The sequence below is a fragment of the Danio rerio genome, chromosome 2 (genome assembly GCF_049306965.1).
Source record: "Danio rerio strain Tuebingen ecotype United States chromosome 2, GRCz12tu, whole genome shotgun sequence".
In the NCBI taxonomy this organism is placed as follows: Eukaryota; Metazoa; Chordata; class Actinopteri; order Cypriniformes; family Danionidae; genus Danio; species Danio rerio.
The window spans coordinates 27,120,226-27,136,227 of NC_133177.1; the positions used below are offsets into that span (position 1 = coordinate 27,120,226).

The 16,002-nt window shown below is 35.0% G+C and overlaps 1 protein-coding gene across 1 annotated transcript; it reads left to right on the forward strand.

Annotated features, from left to right (window-relative positions):
- Positions 1-14,251, forward strand: csrnp1a (cysteine-serine-rich nuclear protein 1a). The gene is made up of 5 exons (XM_683666.9): positions 1-100; positions 3,673-3,859; positions 5,531-5,793; positions 9,679-9,975; positions 12,102-14,251. The coding sequence occupies exons 1-5, from the start codon at positions 56-58 to the stop codon at positions 12,852-12,854; spliced, it is 1,545 nt and encodes a 514-aa protein (XP_688758.3). The 5' UTR covers positions 1-55; the 3' UTR covers positions 12,855-14,251.
- The last annotated feature ends 1,751 nt before the right edge of the window (positions 14,252-16,002 follow it).

A 16,002-nucleotide genomic window follows, 5' to 3' on the forward strand; every position in this document is an offset into this window, starting at 1 on the left:
ACTGTACTCTACGTGCATCGACGACTAGAAAGAGTCTTAAGTTTTCAAGCGTCCTATGGTGGTCTCTTCCACTCATGAAATACAGATACACAATTGCTGGGTGAGTGTTTGTTTTTGTTCTTGTGGTGTAGGTCTCACTCGCAGCGCGTTATTTTTTACCATACGCTTCCAAAGGCGATCTCAGTAGTACAAGTGTTCAGCTGTTTGACCACGAATTGTTGCTGTACATAGTTTGTTGGTGTGGTCACTTACGTTCCTGAATACATGAAGCGTGACCGCGAGAAAGTGCTACAGAAGTTCTCCAGCTGCAGAATTAAAGTGCCCGTGCACGGCAGAATAGTTAGGTTTATAACGATAGTTGCAGACAGCTGCTCTGCTGTAACTTTAAAGGTTTCAGCACGAAACGGAACAGTTATGTTCAATCATTATGAATTGAACACACGATTGCAATTAGATGCTTGTAAGCCGTGTAACTGAACAAAAGTAAGGGTTATAAACGAAGAATAATGCTTGGCTTGACAGGAAATATAAGCACCTGCATGTCATGACGTAAAAGATGACCCCAGATAAGAAAAATTGTGGTTAATTTGCTCAATTTCAGAACATCCAAAATGTAATTGGCTTTTATTCTGCATTAGAAAATTAAAATGTTAGCTAAAACTGTGGAATAAACCACAATTAAACTGTGTAATACACTGTAAAAAATGCAGGGTGGAACACAACCACAAATTTAGTGAACTTAGCACTTTTAACAAATTTATGTGGACTGAACATAAAAAATTAAGTTGTCCCAATGAAATATCAAGAACTGTGTTGTTTCAGCTCAATTTAAATAAGCAGTTTAAATGACAAATTTTTATTTTTTATTTTTTTTTATTTTTTTTTTGAGTGTAGAAAGCATACAGGCTAAACAAAATGAACATCCAGCTCCTGAAGACTACAAAGTCTTATTAGAACAGTCGGTCTCTGCAATCTTATTTAATATTTTACTGAAATGAAAACATCTTTGATCTTGGACAGACACAGGGTATGTAAATGAACACATTGTTGGGTGATCTATATCTTTGAGACAAGGATGCAGAAGGGTACTTTTTCATTTCTTCTAAACCAGATTGATAATAACCGCTTAATAATCTATCATTATCATTCAAAACTGCACTTCTTAAGATTAATCATAAACTGTCCAAATTGTATTTGCTCTATTTGCAAATATCAACAATATATTTTAGTTTGCTTTGTGGTGAAGGTGAGAAAAAGTGTGACTGTTTGCATATGCTGTAGGCCAAAGTGATAACCTATTTTTCCACCTGACAGCTGTCTGCATTTCCCTTTCACAGTCTGCAGACTTCACCTCCTCCTCCTTCTGTTTACAAGTAGAGAGACATTCTAACACTCACACCTTCATTTGCACAATTGTAGCCTGGCCAAACGGAAAAGAAGAAATCACTGATTCTGCTCAGTTTTCATTGAAATCTGCATTGCTTTAAGTTTGTCTATTATTGTGCCCAAAAGTTCTAGTAATCATTCCAACACTGTTTTAAAAGATTGTTATCACTTTGTTGCAGCTAGAGAAAGCAGTAAAATCCCTTATCACCATACCACACCAGTTGATGCTCCATTTCTTCACAGGCATCAATTTCAATGCAACAGTTAAATATGAATGTCTTACACGGACTTCTATAATTAAGTGCAACACAAAGTTCTGTTCATTTCACACATCTATAAGCTTTTATATAGTTGACTTTGTGGCATCTGGGAGTACAGTTTGTGTGTTTACATAAAACTTTTCAAAGAAAGCCAGACCTGTGTGAAAAGGGGTGTTAGAGAGAGTCCACAACACACAGGGGCACATAGTGTTCTTGGCATTTGAGCCATTTGTGTGGGTTGGGCTTGACTGGTTACACTGTGAACAAGAACCAGGTGATCTGTGATGCAGTTTGCTCCATCCTGCGGTGTGAGGTAGTGTTGTTCTGTCATTTGAGGTACACAGAGCGCTTTGTGCGCATTTGTAAGCATGTGCTTTTTTCCCTTTGCACACCCACTCAAGCAGAAAAACTTGAGTAGAAGTTGCGTTTTGGTTTCCTCTTTTGTTTTCTTTTTTTTCACAAAGTGTGTACTTGTAAGTGCTTTCATAAGCTTTGAAATGGAGCTTGGCAATGATATGTGCATTTTGTGGGATTCTGCAATAAAAACAAGTATCGTGTTACACATTGTGGTCATGAAGTTTGGCCCGTTTAGGATGTTAAGCTGAGCTGAATGTCTTAACATTCTGTTCTTGAAGAACTCCAAACATCTGAGGAATGTTAACGACTCTAGCGGGAGATAGAAGGAAGCATTGATTCCCTTTAGACGTATTATTGCTTGCATAATGCACACTTGTGTGTTTGCATACGATTTGCATGATATGATTAGTAGCTCTGATCGTTTCCCGGAGAAACTGTCCTTGGGATGTTGTAGTTCAAGTCAAGTTTTTTTTTTCTTTTTCCTGGGAAACCTGCTAAACAAGCTTTCGTTTAGTGTGAAGATGTGAATCTTTGGTACCGGCCTGAACAAGAGAGAGGTGTCCAGTTGCAGCTGCTTGGGATTTGTGTGCTAATGGTTACAAATTTTATTTTCAGACATGATATACAGCCAAAATGTGACCCGTAAAAACTCTTTTTATGATGATTTATCATTAATAAGATATTCATACAAATATTTATGCATACACCTCCTTTCATAATGAGGAATAGTTCACCAAAAAAACAACAACACTTTTTTTTTTAGTGCTTTGGTATGACCTTTAATATTTTTTTATTCTTAAAATAATGTATTGATTATTAAAATCTGAAAAACCTATTGTGTGCTGAGTCTTGTGATGCAATCAGAAATATTAATCAATTTGATATTTGAAAAAAAAAAAATAATAAAATAAATAAATATATATATATATATATATATATATATATATATATATATATATATATATATATATATAATTGTATACTCGCATCTTTATATTTAGCATTTGCACATTTTCATTCATTCAATAATTTTCCTTCGGCTTAGTCCCTTTATTCATCCAGGTTCACCGCAGTGGAAACAACCACCAACTTATCCAGCATATGTTTTACACAGCGGATGCCCTACTAGCTGCAACCCAGTACAAGGAACATCCATACACACTCATTCACACTAATACACTACAACCAGTTTACCTGTACCACATGTCTTTGGACTGTGGGGGAAACCAGAGCACCTGGAGGAAACCCACACCAACATGGGGAGAACATGCAAACTCCACACAGAAATGCCAACTGACCCAGCCGGGGATCGAACCAGCAATCTTCTTGCTGTGAGGCGACAGTTCTAACCACTTAGCCACTGTGCCGCATATGTCACAACTGTTTTTTATTAAATATGTTGATTTTAGGATAAGTTGAATATAATTTTAATAACTTGAATATAATTTTATTAAAATAACAGAGCGAATAATGTATGCTTTTAAGAATTCGCTCACAATTTTAAACATTTTGTTTTTAAAACTACAATTTTAAAAATATACCTAAGATAAATATATCTGGTAGATCCTTGTTGTTATCGTGAACATTTTCCATTGACTCATGTACAATAAATGTAATTTATTTTAAATCGATTGACGCTTATCTAATCTTATGCTTTACTATTTGGCAGATCACAATGACTACATCGCAGCGTGGGGGTTTAAAGAGAAAATATGGTTTTCCAGATGAAGATGCGGTTTACTCTTCCTCGTCCCCGTCTTCACACTCTGAATGGGACTCTGATGAAGACAGTCCACAAAGTGACAGCATGGACCCCGGACCTATTGGCTCTTTCTCTTCGAACCATCACATGCCAAGTAAGTCACTCATGATAATTGCATTGATGTATTTTTCAAATCCTTCAAACCAACAGTTGTCATCTCCGAATGCTTAAACACACACAAGGAGGTGCCATGTTATCTGACCACAGTGTTATTGTGCAGCTTAGTAGATAAGAAGAGGAACGGACAGTTGTAACTTAATCATGAGACATTGTGCACAGTCATGCTCCTGAGTCATCTTAAACCCACAAAGCTCAATGCGAGGACAACAGTTATCAATATAGAATCAATTACACAGTTCTGACCAGGAAAGGGTGTGTTGTGTAAGGGTTTTCCTCCTCCAGGTTGTACTATGAGATTATGTAGTCTGTGTGTGTGCGTGGACATGCCTGGATCACAGTATCATTGTTGATTCACAGTGGAATCTGCAAGTGCTGCAAATAAAGCTGATTTACTGCAGGTCGCTGGTCTTCATATACATCTAATGTCCAATCTCAAGCCATTGTCCACATCCAGAGAATGAAAATGGAATTGCAAATAAAACAGACACCTAGATTAAGACTTCTCTGAATGCTGCTTTGTTGAAGAAAGTTACTGTTTTTGTTAACATTGCATTAGGGCTCACTAGTGTTGAGTTCAGGGACGCATCTAATTCAGCTGCCCTCTAGTGGCAACTGCAAAAGTTACAGCTACAATAAATATTGACAAGGAGACTTTTTATCTTCTTAAGTTTAAGATATCATATTTATTAGAAATAAAGTTGCATTGGATGTCCAAGATTTACCGGGTGCTCCGGTTTCCCATACAGTCCAAAGATATGCGCTATAGTTGAATTGAATAAGCTAAATTGGCCATAGTGTGAATGAGTGTGTATGGGTGTTTTCCAGTGTTGGTTTGCGGCTAGAAGGGCATCCGTTGCGTAAAATATAAGCTGGATAGGTTGGCGGTTCATTCCGCTGTGTTGACCACAGATTGATAAAGGACCTAAACTGAAAAGAAAATGAATGAAATTGCAAATACTTTAAAATGTTATTTCAATTCCCATCACTCTACTATAAATCATTCATATTTTAATATTCATTACTCTAAAGGAATAAAAAAACAAGTATACAGTGTAAACAACATTTATTATTAATTCCAAGCCTAAATGTGTTTATTTAACGTAAAATAATTTTTAAAAAGCCGTAAAACTTGTGAAATGTGCTATATCTTAATCCATATTTTTGGCATGTTGTGCTGTTTTGTCAACTGCATAAAGTATTTTGGAATATTAGTTGCAGCACATTTCAAATGACAAAATGTGACTTGCATTGCGGAAAATACTGTAGCTATTTGTGCTGTAAACAGTCTGAAGTGTTACAAAGGCCAGACCAAAAGCAGTCCATCTCACCAAAGAAAATATGTGCCTCAGGAACATTGGTTGTAGTCGTGCCAATATATCTAGAATGTAGAGACAGAACAATACATGCCTGTTTGCTGGTTTGGCTCACCTTTAAACTAGCAATATAAGCAGTTAAACTGAATTGTGCCATTCAATGCAGGTCAGTCTGTTAATGCGGAAAATGTACTGCTGCACATATTTCCAATACAGTAAAAGTTGGCATGTGAAATATTCTGTATTGTAGTTGTATTCTCATAGACTAATCAACAAAATCATGAACCTTTAAATGAGCTAAAAAGTTATTTTACACATATTTTTACTTTCAGTTTCATCCATCCTGAAGAAGACGAAAGGCAGTCAATCCAAAGGCAGTGTTCGGTTTGGTTCGGTTACAGTGTTCCTTTTTCAGCGCTGTCAAGGTTACAGCAGTGTGCCCAGTCATGGTGGCTGCACACTGGGCATGGTTAGATGGCACACTGCTCGTCAGCAGTTCACCCTGCCAGAGCACGCAGAGGAACAACAGCGCTTGAGACTAGTGAGAGTGCGTGAGAGACACCAAGAGGAGAAGCTGGAGGCTTTGAGACAGAAGGTGAGTTGCTAATTTTCCACTTGACATATCAGTGAGCCCACCCATCTAATTCACCATGTAGAAAGAGAGCACTCTGCTGTTCAAATAGGAATCAGTGTGCAAAAACAAAAACAAATACAAACAAGCAAACAAAAGTTAATTGACAAACATAATGGATTAGCGGACTATTAGATATATTTGCTCCAGTGAATCCCTCTGTGATGAGTGAGAAGTACTGGAAAAATGGTATGTTAATGCTGCTTTGATTATGGTTTTTATGTGTGCAGCACTAGTTCCAATTTCCCTTTGTGGAATGACTACAGATACTGTCACCTGTGTGTATGGAGAGTTACATTATCTCATGCTGGTACTGAGCAAACATTCTTGTTTCGGTAGACTGTCATCTGTTTGGTGTGTTCACATGCAGCATTTTTGTACAGCGGATACAGGCGAATGCACAGTCAGTTTTCGTCACTTCTACTTCTTTAGCTTGTTATGTCCCGGGCTAAAGACCAGGGGCGTTGCGAGGGGGGGGGCTTTGGGGGCTTAAGCCCCTGATGTATTGTCAAAAGCCCCTGATCTTTTGGAATATGTTGCACTTAAATAAAAATAGGTTGTATAACATTTATTTTGTTATCAAAGTTCTGACAATTAACACGTGTATATCACGCGTATTCTACCTAAAGCAGCGTTTGTGTCGGGTATTTAAAAAGTAATCTATTCAGCAGTACCTGTTTCTACTGGCAGGTGGGAGTGGCTCTGTTGTCACATGGTTTAAAAATATTCCGCCACTGCACATCATTCATTATTTTGAGCAGCTGAAGCTGATGAGGTAATAATACAACTGTTTCGCAAAACTGAATAGTTCTAGCTAAGTTACAGATGAAGCTTGTTTTTACAGCAGAACATGTGTGTAGTTTTGGTGAAATAACATAACTGTAGGTAATCAATAAAACGTGCTGCACATTAATGTAAATACATGCGAATTAGTCAGAAAAATGTAAATTGTACTTGCTTTCTAGATATGATATATATATATATATATATAAATATATATATATATATATATATATATATATATATATATATATATATATATATATATATATATATATATATATATAATCCAGACATCTTTATCTAGATATGATATAGCCAGTCACATCTGTTTCTGTAATAGTTAAATCATAGTGAGTTCATGTATCTAGCATATTATTTTATGGCTATATTCTACAGTAGCATGCTATGTCAGTTAGCAGCGGATTATAAATCAACTTTCTTATGAAAATACCTAATGCCCCCGGAGCCCCCTGTTTATTTTTTTAACACATTTCTAAACATAATAGTTTTATTAGCTCATCTCTAATAACTGATTTATTTTCTCTTTGCCATGATGACAGTAAGTAATACTTGACTAGACATTTTTAAAGAAACTTCTATACAGCTTAAAGTGACATTTAAAGGCAGGTTAGGGTAATTTGGCAAGTCATTGTATAACGATAGTTTATGCTGATTATTGGAAAAAAATTAGCTTAAAGGGGCTAATTATTTTGACCCTTAAATGGTTTTTAAAAAATGTAAAACTGCTTTTATTCTAGCCTAAATAAAACAAATAAGACTTTCTCCAGAAGAAAAATTATTATCAGACATACTGTGAAAATGTCCTTGCTCTGTTAAACATCATTTTGAAAATATTTAAAATAGAAAAAAAAATTAAAAGGGGGGCAAATAATTCTGACTTCATCTACATTTATTGTCACAGTCATGTAAATGATCAGTTTAAGCCTTTTTTATGTTTATTCAGATCTTATTTTCATTCAACTCCAGCAATAGCTGGATTCCTTCATCCATATTATTAGGGTTTTCCTGGAATATTCTGCAACTTTTGTGAGGCATATATGGAATTTCTGCTCAAGTGTGAATGAAACAGGCATTACATGCATTCATAGTGCTACAATGCCCACATCAACCTATTTTGAGGAAAACTAAAAATCTCCCTCTAAAGAAATTTGAAGTAAACACATTTCTAGCATTTAAATCTTTATTTTTTTGTACTATTTTTGTTCCATTAAAAAAAAAAGCCCATTGAATATCAATATTTTGCGAGGTATCGAATTTAGAAATTCCAGTATCTTGACAACACTACACCTCAGTTAATCACTCTTTCCAAATAAACATGTGTGTAGCTTTGTATCACATTGGATAACAACTTGGTCTATAAAATAAATTATATTTTCAGATTTGAAGACATGCAGAAATTTTTATTTTCAAAAAACAAACAGAAACTACAAATCAGGAGAGGAGATAGGAGGCTCAAAGGGCATGACATGGCTCATAACAGAATAGTAAATAAGAAGTGGGTAATTTATCATTTTTTTTTCCTTTTTGGTGTTACAAGTCACAAAGCTTCACAATTTATTGTTATAGACTGTTAACTCAAAAAAGCATTTATTTATCATTAAACCATCTCTAATCCTATTATTAAGATTAGAGTAGATCAACTTATGAAAGTGGGTTTTTTTGGGGGTTTTTTTTTTTGAGGGGGGGGGTGGTCTTTGGGGCTAAGCCCCTTATCCCTTTCGACCCTAGCAACGCCCCTGCTAAAGACATTGTTCAGATTTTTGTCATGACAACTCTAAGATAGATTTAGTATGGTATTGAATATCTATATGGCAGAATTTGGTCTTAAAGTGTTTTCATACTTGCCTAATTTAGTTTGGTTGAATCGCAATAGAGTTCATTTTCCCACTTGGTGCGGTTCATTTGGGCAAGTGTAAATGTAGCGATCGCACTCAAAAGCGCACCAAAAGGGAACCAAAAAGACTTTCAAACAAACCCTGGAGCAGTTTGTTTGTGGTAAGAACTTGATCCGAACTAGAAAAGACCAAACCGCAAAAAGTACTGTGCCTTTTTGGACTAATCCAGATGCCATAGTCTGATGCGCTGTACGTTATGGGAAAAATTTGTGGAGAAAAAATATTTGTTGACCAACAATTTTAAACACAGAGAGAGAGAGAGAGAGAGAGAGAAGGACAAACATTACCTGATAGATCGTTGGTAATATTTTCAGTTTAGTTAAATTAATTCACGCGTCCTCCTGAAGTGACTTGCGATGGCCTTCGTTGTCTGCAATACATTAAAACATTGTTTTCCTGCCGCAGCCGTGCTTCATTCTCGAAATGTATAGTTTGCCAGCACAGTCATTCCTCCATAGTAAAAAGCGACATTTTGTGTTTGCCGGTTTGTTTACTTCCATTGGCATTTTCCTGCACGTTAATTCTGACCAATTAAAAAGGATATTGTCACATGACTGCATTTTTGTTTTTTTCATCTGGTTCGCACCAAAGCAATCAGTGTGGTGTAAATAGGAGTCAAAACTGCAGAAAAGTGCTTCCCTTGGTCCAGACCAAATTAACCGTTGCAATGTTGCTAGTGCTTTGATTATTAGTTTGGTAATAATTGGTTACTGGTGGCAATTGGGAGGGCGGTATCCAAAAACACTCTGCAGATTGCTAACGTAAACCATACTGAAGTTTTTAAATGTTGAGAACTGAGCATTCAACAACCCTGCTGTATAAATAACTTAAAACATATATGCAGCTTCTGGAAGTTGAATTAAATGGAGTAAAACCATTTTCAAGGCAGCAAGAAGCAGTGTTACAAGTACCTCAGGCACATAGTTTGACTAATTTTGTTGAGTAAACACCTTCTTACCAATGAGAGCTTTGGGTCATCCAGTGTTTTTCTACAGCGCTGAAATCTAAAATTGTCCAATTTTTCATCCTTGTGTAACTGATTCTCATTTGCCATTGGTTCATGTGAGTTTAATGGGAGGAGCTTACCGATAGGTCAGTTTGTATGTATGTTGGCTTTGGGTTGTCTTCATACAGTATCTTCTTTCTATAGTTGATCAGCAGTGGAACTCTCACAGTGACCGAAGCAGCCAGACTGACAGTGAATGATGTCCCGGATGAGGATGGCGATCTCAGTAGTGCACAACTGAAGGACATGGGTTCCCTTCGCCCCTACTCCTCCAAACGAAGACGTGCGATGTTGAGAGCCGCAGGGGTGTTGCGCATCGACCGGGAGGAGAAGAGGCAGTTGCAGGATTTGCGGCGCTCGAGGGAAGACTGCGGATGCCACTGCAAGGGCTTCTGTGAGCCCGAGACCTGCTCCTGCAGTCAGGCTGGCATCAAGTGCCAAGTAATAAACACTACATTATTTATTCTTAACATTTGAAGAATTCAGATGCAAAGTGCCATCTGAAATTTGTTTCTAATATTGACATTTTTCTCAAGCTCCTATGTCTTGATTCGGTCATTTCACTTTTATGGCAAATAATACTTTCGTCGCTTTTAATATGAAACAACTGAACATAAACATAAGAGGCTGCTCATTGTAGAAACATTCCAGATGACACTTAAAGGTTTTTGCATCTGATCTCATCCATCGATTGTGTGTTTGCTAACTTTTATTACAAAATTTTGTTACCAAGGGCTTAATGAAACTTTGTATTTCCGTTATTTTTTAACAATGCCCTGAAAATTGTTTAATAGTTTAATAGTTTTTAAGGTTTAATTCAAATACGATAATAAATTAAGATTTTTTTTTTGGGATTTTGATATAATTATGTTATTATGTTGTGACAAAATGAATCATGATAGAATGTTGTTTAAATTAATGTTGATGGAAATTTACACTTAGAAGTAAACTACCACTAGGGTCTTTGATGCTCATCAAAGCTTAGTGTTTTTCATTCAAAATGCTGTAATAACTCTAATATTGTTATAATAATATCAAAATATTATTTTAAATTGTAATTAATTCCTTTAATTACATGATACCATTAACTGACTTATTAATAAGTCTTTTACTTCAATTTTCTGTCAAAACATCCCTCAGATCCCTTGCTTTAGAAAGATTTTTTTTAATATAATGATGTTGAAAAAATGTTGTTGTGCTGTTTAATATTCTTTTTTTAAAAACCATTATTTATTTTAATTAAATTTGACTCTTTTATCAATTTAATACATCCTTGATATAAAAGTATTTATTTGGAAAGTTAATAGAATTGGAAAGATAATAGAAGTAAAAACAGACTATTGTAAATGACCCTAAAGCTTTGAACTGTAGCCTATTTGTGAAATAATCTGTTTTAAGTCTTTTTGTAATCCCACATGAAAAAAATACTATGGTTATTTACAGTAAATACTATGTTTTATAGTTTTTGAATTATAATATTATGAAGTTTGTTCTACTGTATATATTATAGCATTTTCAACTCTTTGTTAATTAATGCAACAGCGTACTGTAGCTTTATCTATAAACTGATGAATGCAATAGCAAAGATGCTCAAAGTAGGGCCCACGGGCCAAAGTTGGCCCATTGTTAGCCCACCATTCCATCAGAGAAGAGAGTAAGAAGGATGGAGAGGGTTGGGGCAATTGTTTTCAAAAGAGATCCTCATTTCTAAGTTGAAGTTCTAATTTGACTTTTTTTTTTTTTTGCCTTTTTTTGTTTGTTTTATTGCTGAGCTAAAAGCATATTGAAATGAATTAAATGTTGTAAATAAATCAGATTTTAAAAAATATAAATAATGTCACTCAGCTGATCGAGGACTATGCAGAAAACATTGGTGAGCAAATCAAGGCAAAAACAAGTATAAATCCATTCTGTTATAAATCAAATAGTTTTTTTTTTTACTGAATTAAGTTCATTATAAAATGTAAATTATATTTATATATATATATATATATATATATATATATATATATATATATATATATATATATATATATATACACACACACACACACACACAATTATGCTTTATTAGTTAATATAAATAATATAAAGCAATGTTTTCTAGTTATTCTTAAATATTCTTAAATAAATTAGGAAATTACCCATGGCAACAATTTTTACCTTCAGCCCACTAGCCTCAATCAAGTGTGGATTTTGGTCCTTCAAATGAAAAAGTTTGGGCACCTCTCTTCTATAGTATACTTTCGTTTTTCTTATGGTACCTATGGTGTATTGCAGTAAAAAAATATTTGTAGTAATCTTATTACAGTATTATATCATTTGTATATAGTACTATAGTTGTTGTATTACCACCGCAACAGATTAATTGAAGTACTTTACTATAGTATGGTTGAAAGACACTAAGGCATTTAGCATTTTCTTCTTCATGTCAGTAAATAAAAATCTTCAAACAGATATCATTTATGATTTTATTTGTCATCATCATCGTTTTCATCATCATCACTGTATTTGTGAAAGCTGAAGTAGCTCTGCACCAGTACTGACGGTTTTTATAATGTTAACAGATGGATCGTTCCAACTTTCCCTGTGGATGCTCAAAGGAATGCTGTGGGAATCCCGCAGGCCGCATTGAGTTCAACTCTAGCCGTGTACGGAGCCACTACATCCACACACACATGAAACTGGAGCTGGAGAAAAGGCTCGATGACACCCAACAGCAATCCACAGAGAGAAACAAATCCATCCCAAATCCTGTAGAAAGCAGCTCTCCGCCCTTCAGACAAGCGGAAAACAGCTGGAGCAGCGACACCTCCTGCTCGTCCTCTCTCAGTCTGGACTCGGAAACAGATGCGAGTCCTTCCTCAGAGGACATGGAGGACACTAGACTCACTCACATACTCAGCTTCTCCGATTCAGATGCGGACAGGTGTCCTTACATTAAAGACTACGATCTGTCCAAAGAAGCTGCTCGGTTCGCATCCACAATTGATAATGAACAATTAAAAACCAAACCCCAACTAGAGTATCTGGATGAAAATGCCAACCAGGTCACGGTAAAATGTGTAAACGATCCTTTTTTTGATATCCCTAATACACCTTCTGCGTCTCCAGATCACACTGTGAATGGTTACATGGACCTCAGTCTGTCTTCGGACTCTGACTTGATGTTTTTTGACGCTTTTCATGAGTTTAATCATTTTAAAACATACGGTCATATGGACTACATCTCACATCTGCAGTTTCCTCGCTGTCCCAGTCCTGCTCAAACAGAGGATTCAGGAATCAGCCTTCTGGAGTCTCTTGTCGGAAGTTCCTAAGGTTTATTTACAGACAAATTTGTTTTTTTGTACAGTATGGCTTTATTCTCATTTTGTTTGAGAAGAAAAGCGTGAATATTTCCTGAATTGAAGGATATTCCTTGGAAATGTATTTTAGGATGTTGATGTGAGTTTGTGATCATACTGTTAAAACCACTCTGCATGATGTGTTATGCGTTGTGTGTCAGTTTTAATTTTGTTGCCAAATGTTTTTACATGTGTACAATGATTTCAGGTAATTATTATTTTTTATTTATTCTTTATAAACTAAAGGCTTAATTATCTTCTAATCATCTATTTTTTAAAATAAGATTTCTAATTAATCCCATTGCAGTAATTACAGTTTTACTGGTAAATGTTTACTAAAAAAACAATTCATATTTATTTCTAACAAATGTTTTAACAGATTGTGTATGTAATGTGAACATCTTTTTTTATATATAATGCAGTTAACTCTCTTAGTGTTTCACTAGCTGTTATAAAATCAATAGAAATTATCATAGAATTTGTAATGGATTTATTGGTTATATGGGGGGCTCAGTGGTTAGCACTGTCACTTCACGGCGGGAAGGTCACTGGTGTGAGTCTTGGCTGGGCCAGTTAGAATTTCTGTGTGTAGTTTACATGTTCTCCCTATGTTTGCGTGGGTTTCCTTTAGATGCTCCGGTTTCCCCCACAGTCCAAAGACATGCACTATACTATAGGTGAATTGAATAAACTAAATTTGCTGTAGTGTATGTATGTGTGTGAATGAAAGTGTAGAGGTGTTTCCCGATATTGGGTTGTGGCTGGAAGGGCATCCGCTGCGTAAAACATATGCTGGAATAGTTAGTGGTTCAGTCCACTGTTGCGACCTCCTGAAATAAAAACTAAGCTGACGAAAAACAAATGAATGAATTATTGGTTATAATTTAAATTGTCTTGGGTTTAATGGAAACTGTAATGGTGCCTACTTGTCTCTACTTGTATTTTTTGTAAATCCTAATGCAATGTAAATGTAAATCCTAAAGTTTGTCCCAAAACACTTTGGAAAGCAGTAAAAATGTACTGCTGTTGATGGTTTCATTTTGATGGATTGTAATAGTTTTTGATGGTATTTGTAGTGGAAACCATTAAAACTTCTGTGATATTTCTATTGTTTTTTTTCAGCAGGTATGTAAGTTCTGTTTTCATTTTTTTTACATGACTTTTATTTTCAAGGGCCAGTAAGCCTTAGTGATTTTCATTCAAATGAGTGACATGTAAAACAGAAATTCAGGCTTTTTGCTTTAAGAAACTTTCATTTTATTTATTAGTGGTATTTACAACATTTCAGTAAATGTTTTTCTACTTTTAAGAATGTTTTTCTTTTTTATATCTGTAGAAAAACTCATCCTAATAAAATATATTTTACAAAACCAGGAAGAAAGCTCATTTATATGAAAGAAAAAGTAACAATTTATCAATAGATCTTCACATCTACATCTAATTTTGACAAGAATTGACAGGAATGGACTTGACTGCAAGATTATTTGACTTTTACTATTATTTTTGTTATTCATGGGATATTTAGTAAAGATTATTAAATTAAAGTTGTCTATGGCATATCAACTTTCGACCTTTAAGTGTATAAAACAAGTTACCTTTTTGTAACATTTAAATCCAAATATCACACTTTTCCCTATCGAAACTGCCAGTGTCTATCATTATGATGATGAATTCATTACTTCCTGTTCTTAATTGTTTGTTTTTACTGCTATTATCTTTACCATCATATATGGTCAGTTTCAATCTCCATCCTGTTATGGCAACTCTGAAAATCGGTAAATAGGAATTCATAATTGTAGCATAATGTGCATTTTGAAAAACATTCAGTCCTATGTATGACAAATCTTTTTCTGTTTTGCTCAAATTTTGTATAAAAACACTTTCAACTTTGTTAGTAAAGTAAAGACAAGTTAAAGTTTTGTTAACCCTATTTTGATGGTCCCTATTGCACATTCTGTTGATTAAAAGTTACATTGCGACTACATGCCAACTACTAGTCATTTGAGTATTAGTAGACTGTCTGCTTAATATCTGCTGATGGTGCTCCTTCAACATTTAACAGACTATAAGAAATTTTGCAAGTGCATTCCAACTTACGCTAACCCCAACCTAACAGTCTACTTATAATCTAATGAGAATTAGTTGGCATATAAATGCAATGTAACTTGAATTCAACAAAATCTGTTAAAGAGACTATCAAAATAAAGTGATACCAAAGGTTTTTTCTTTTAAAAATATATATGTAAATAAGTTTGTTTCAATAAACACTAAAGACTGTACTTTTAGTCACGTTAAATATAATCTATCTAAATGTAGTCTATATCATGGCATTCTATAGATTAAGGAAAAAAATGTGTATGTGTATGTGTATCTGTATGTGATTCAACATTTTCAGACACCCATACCCCTCATATTCACATTTCTGCTGTTCTTAGTCTAGACGGGCCACAAGAGGGCTCCAGTAAACAATAGATTCTCAAAAAGCCTTAAACGGTTAGTTCACCCAAAACTTATTTCTGTCATCATCAGTTACCCACCCTTCACTTGTTGTCGCAAACCTGTTTGACTTTTTTTTCATTGTTGAACACAAAACAGATATTTTGAAGAAAATTGCAAACCAGTAACCATTGACTTACATGGTCTTTCTTTTTCCTTCTATGGATGTCAGTGGTTATACCGGTTTTCAGTTTTCTCCAAGATCTTTTCTTTTGTGTTGAACAATGAAAAGAAACTCACAAAGGCTCACTTCAGGGTGAGTAAATAATGAGTACATATTCTTATCCTATCCAGAACTACAACAGGAAACGATATTTTTGTATTATTTTGTATTATTATTAGTTTTGGCCGACATGGTAGCTCAGTGGTTAGCACTGTCGCCCCACAGTAAGAAGGTTGCTTGTTCGAGTCCTGGCTGGGTCAGTTCTCCCTGTGTTCACACGGGTTTCCTTTGAGTGCTCTGGTTTCCCCCACAGTCCAAAGACATGCGCTAAAGGTAAATCAATTAATTGATTAAGAAACATAAAAAGCAAAATATGAATATACAATACTTTTTTATTACTTTTAAATTCAATTGTATAGAGTTTAGGCGACGCAGTGGCACAGTAGGTAGTGCTGTCGCTTC

Excerpts from the sequence above, each read along its gene's own strand:
- csrnp1a (XM_683666.9), top strand. The coding sequence starts at position 56 with ATGGTGGTCTCTTCCACTCATGAAATACAGATACACAATTGCTGG. Across the intron at positions 101-3,672 it reads TACAGATACACAATTGCTGG|ATCACAATGACTACATCGCA; the intron begins GTGAGTGTTTGT and ends ACTATTTGGCAG. Across the intron at positions 3,860-5,530 it reads TTCGAACCATCACATGCCAA|TTTCATCCATCCTGAAGAAG; the intron begins GTAAGTCACTCA and ends TTTTACTTTCAG.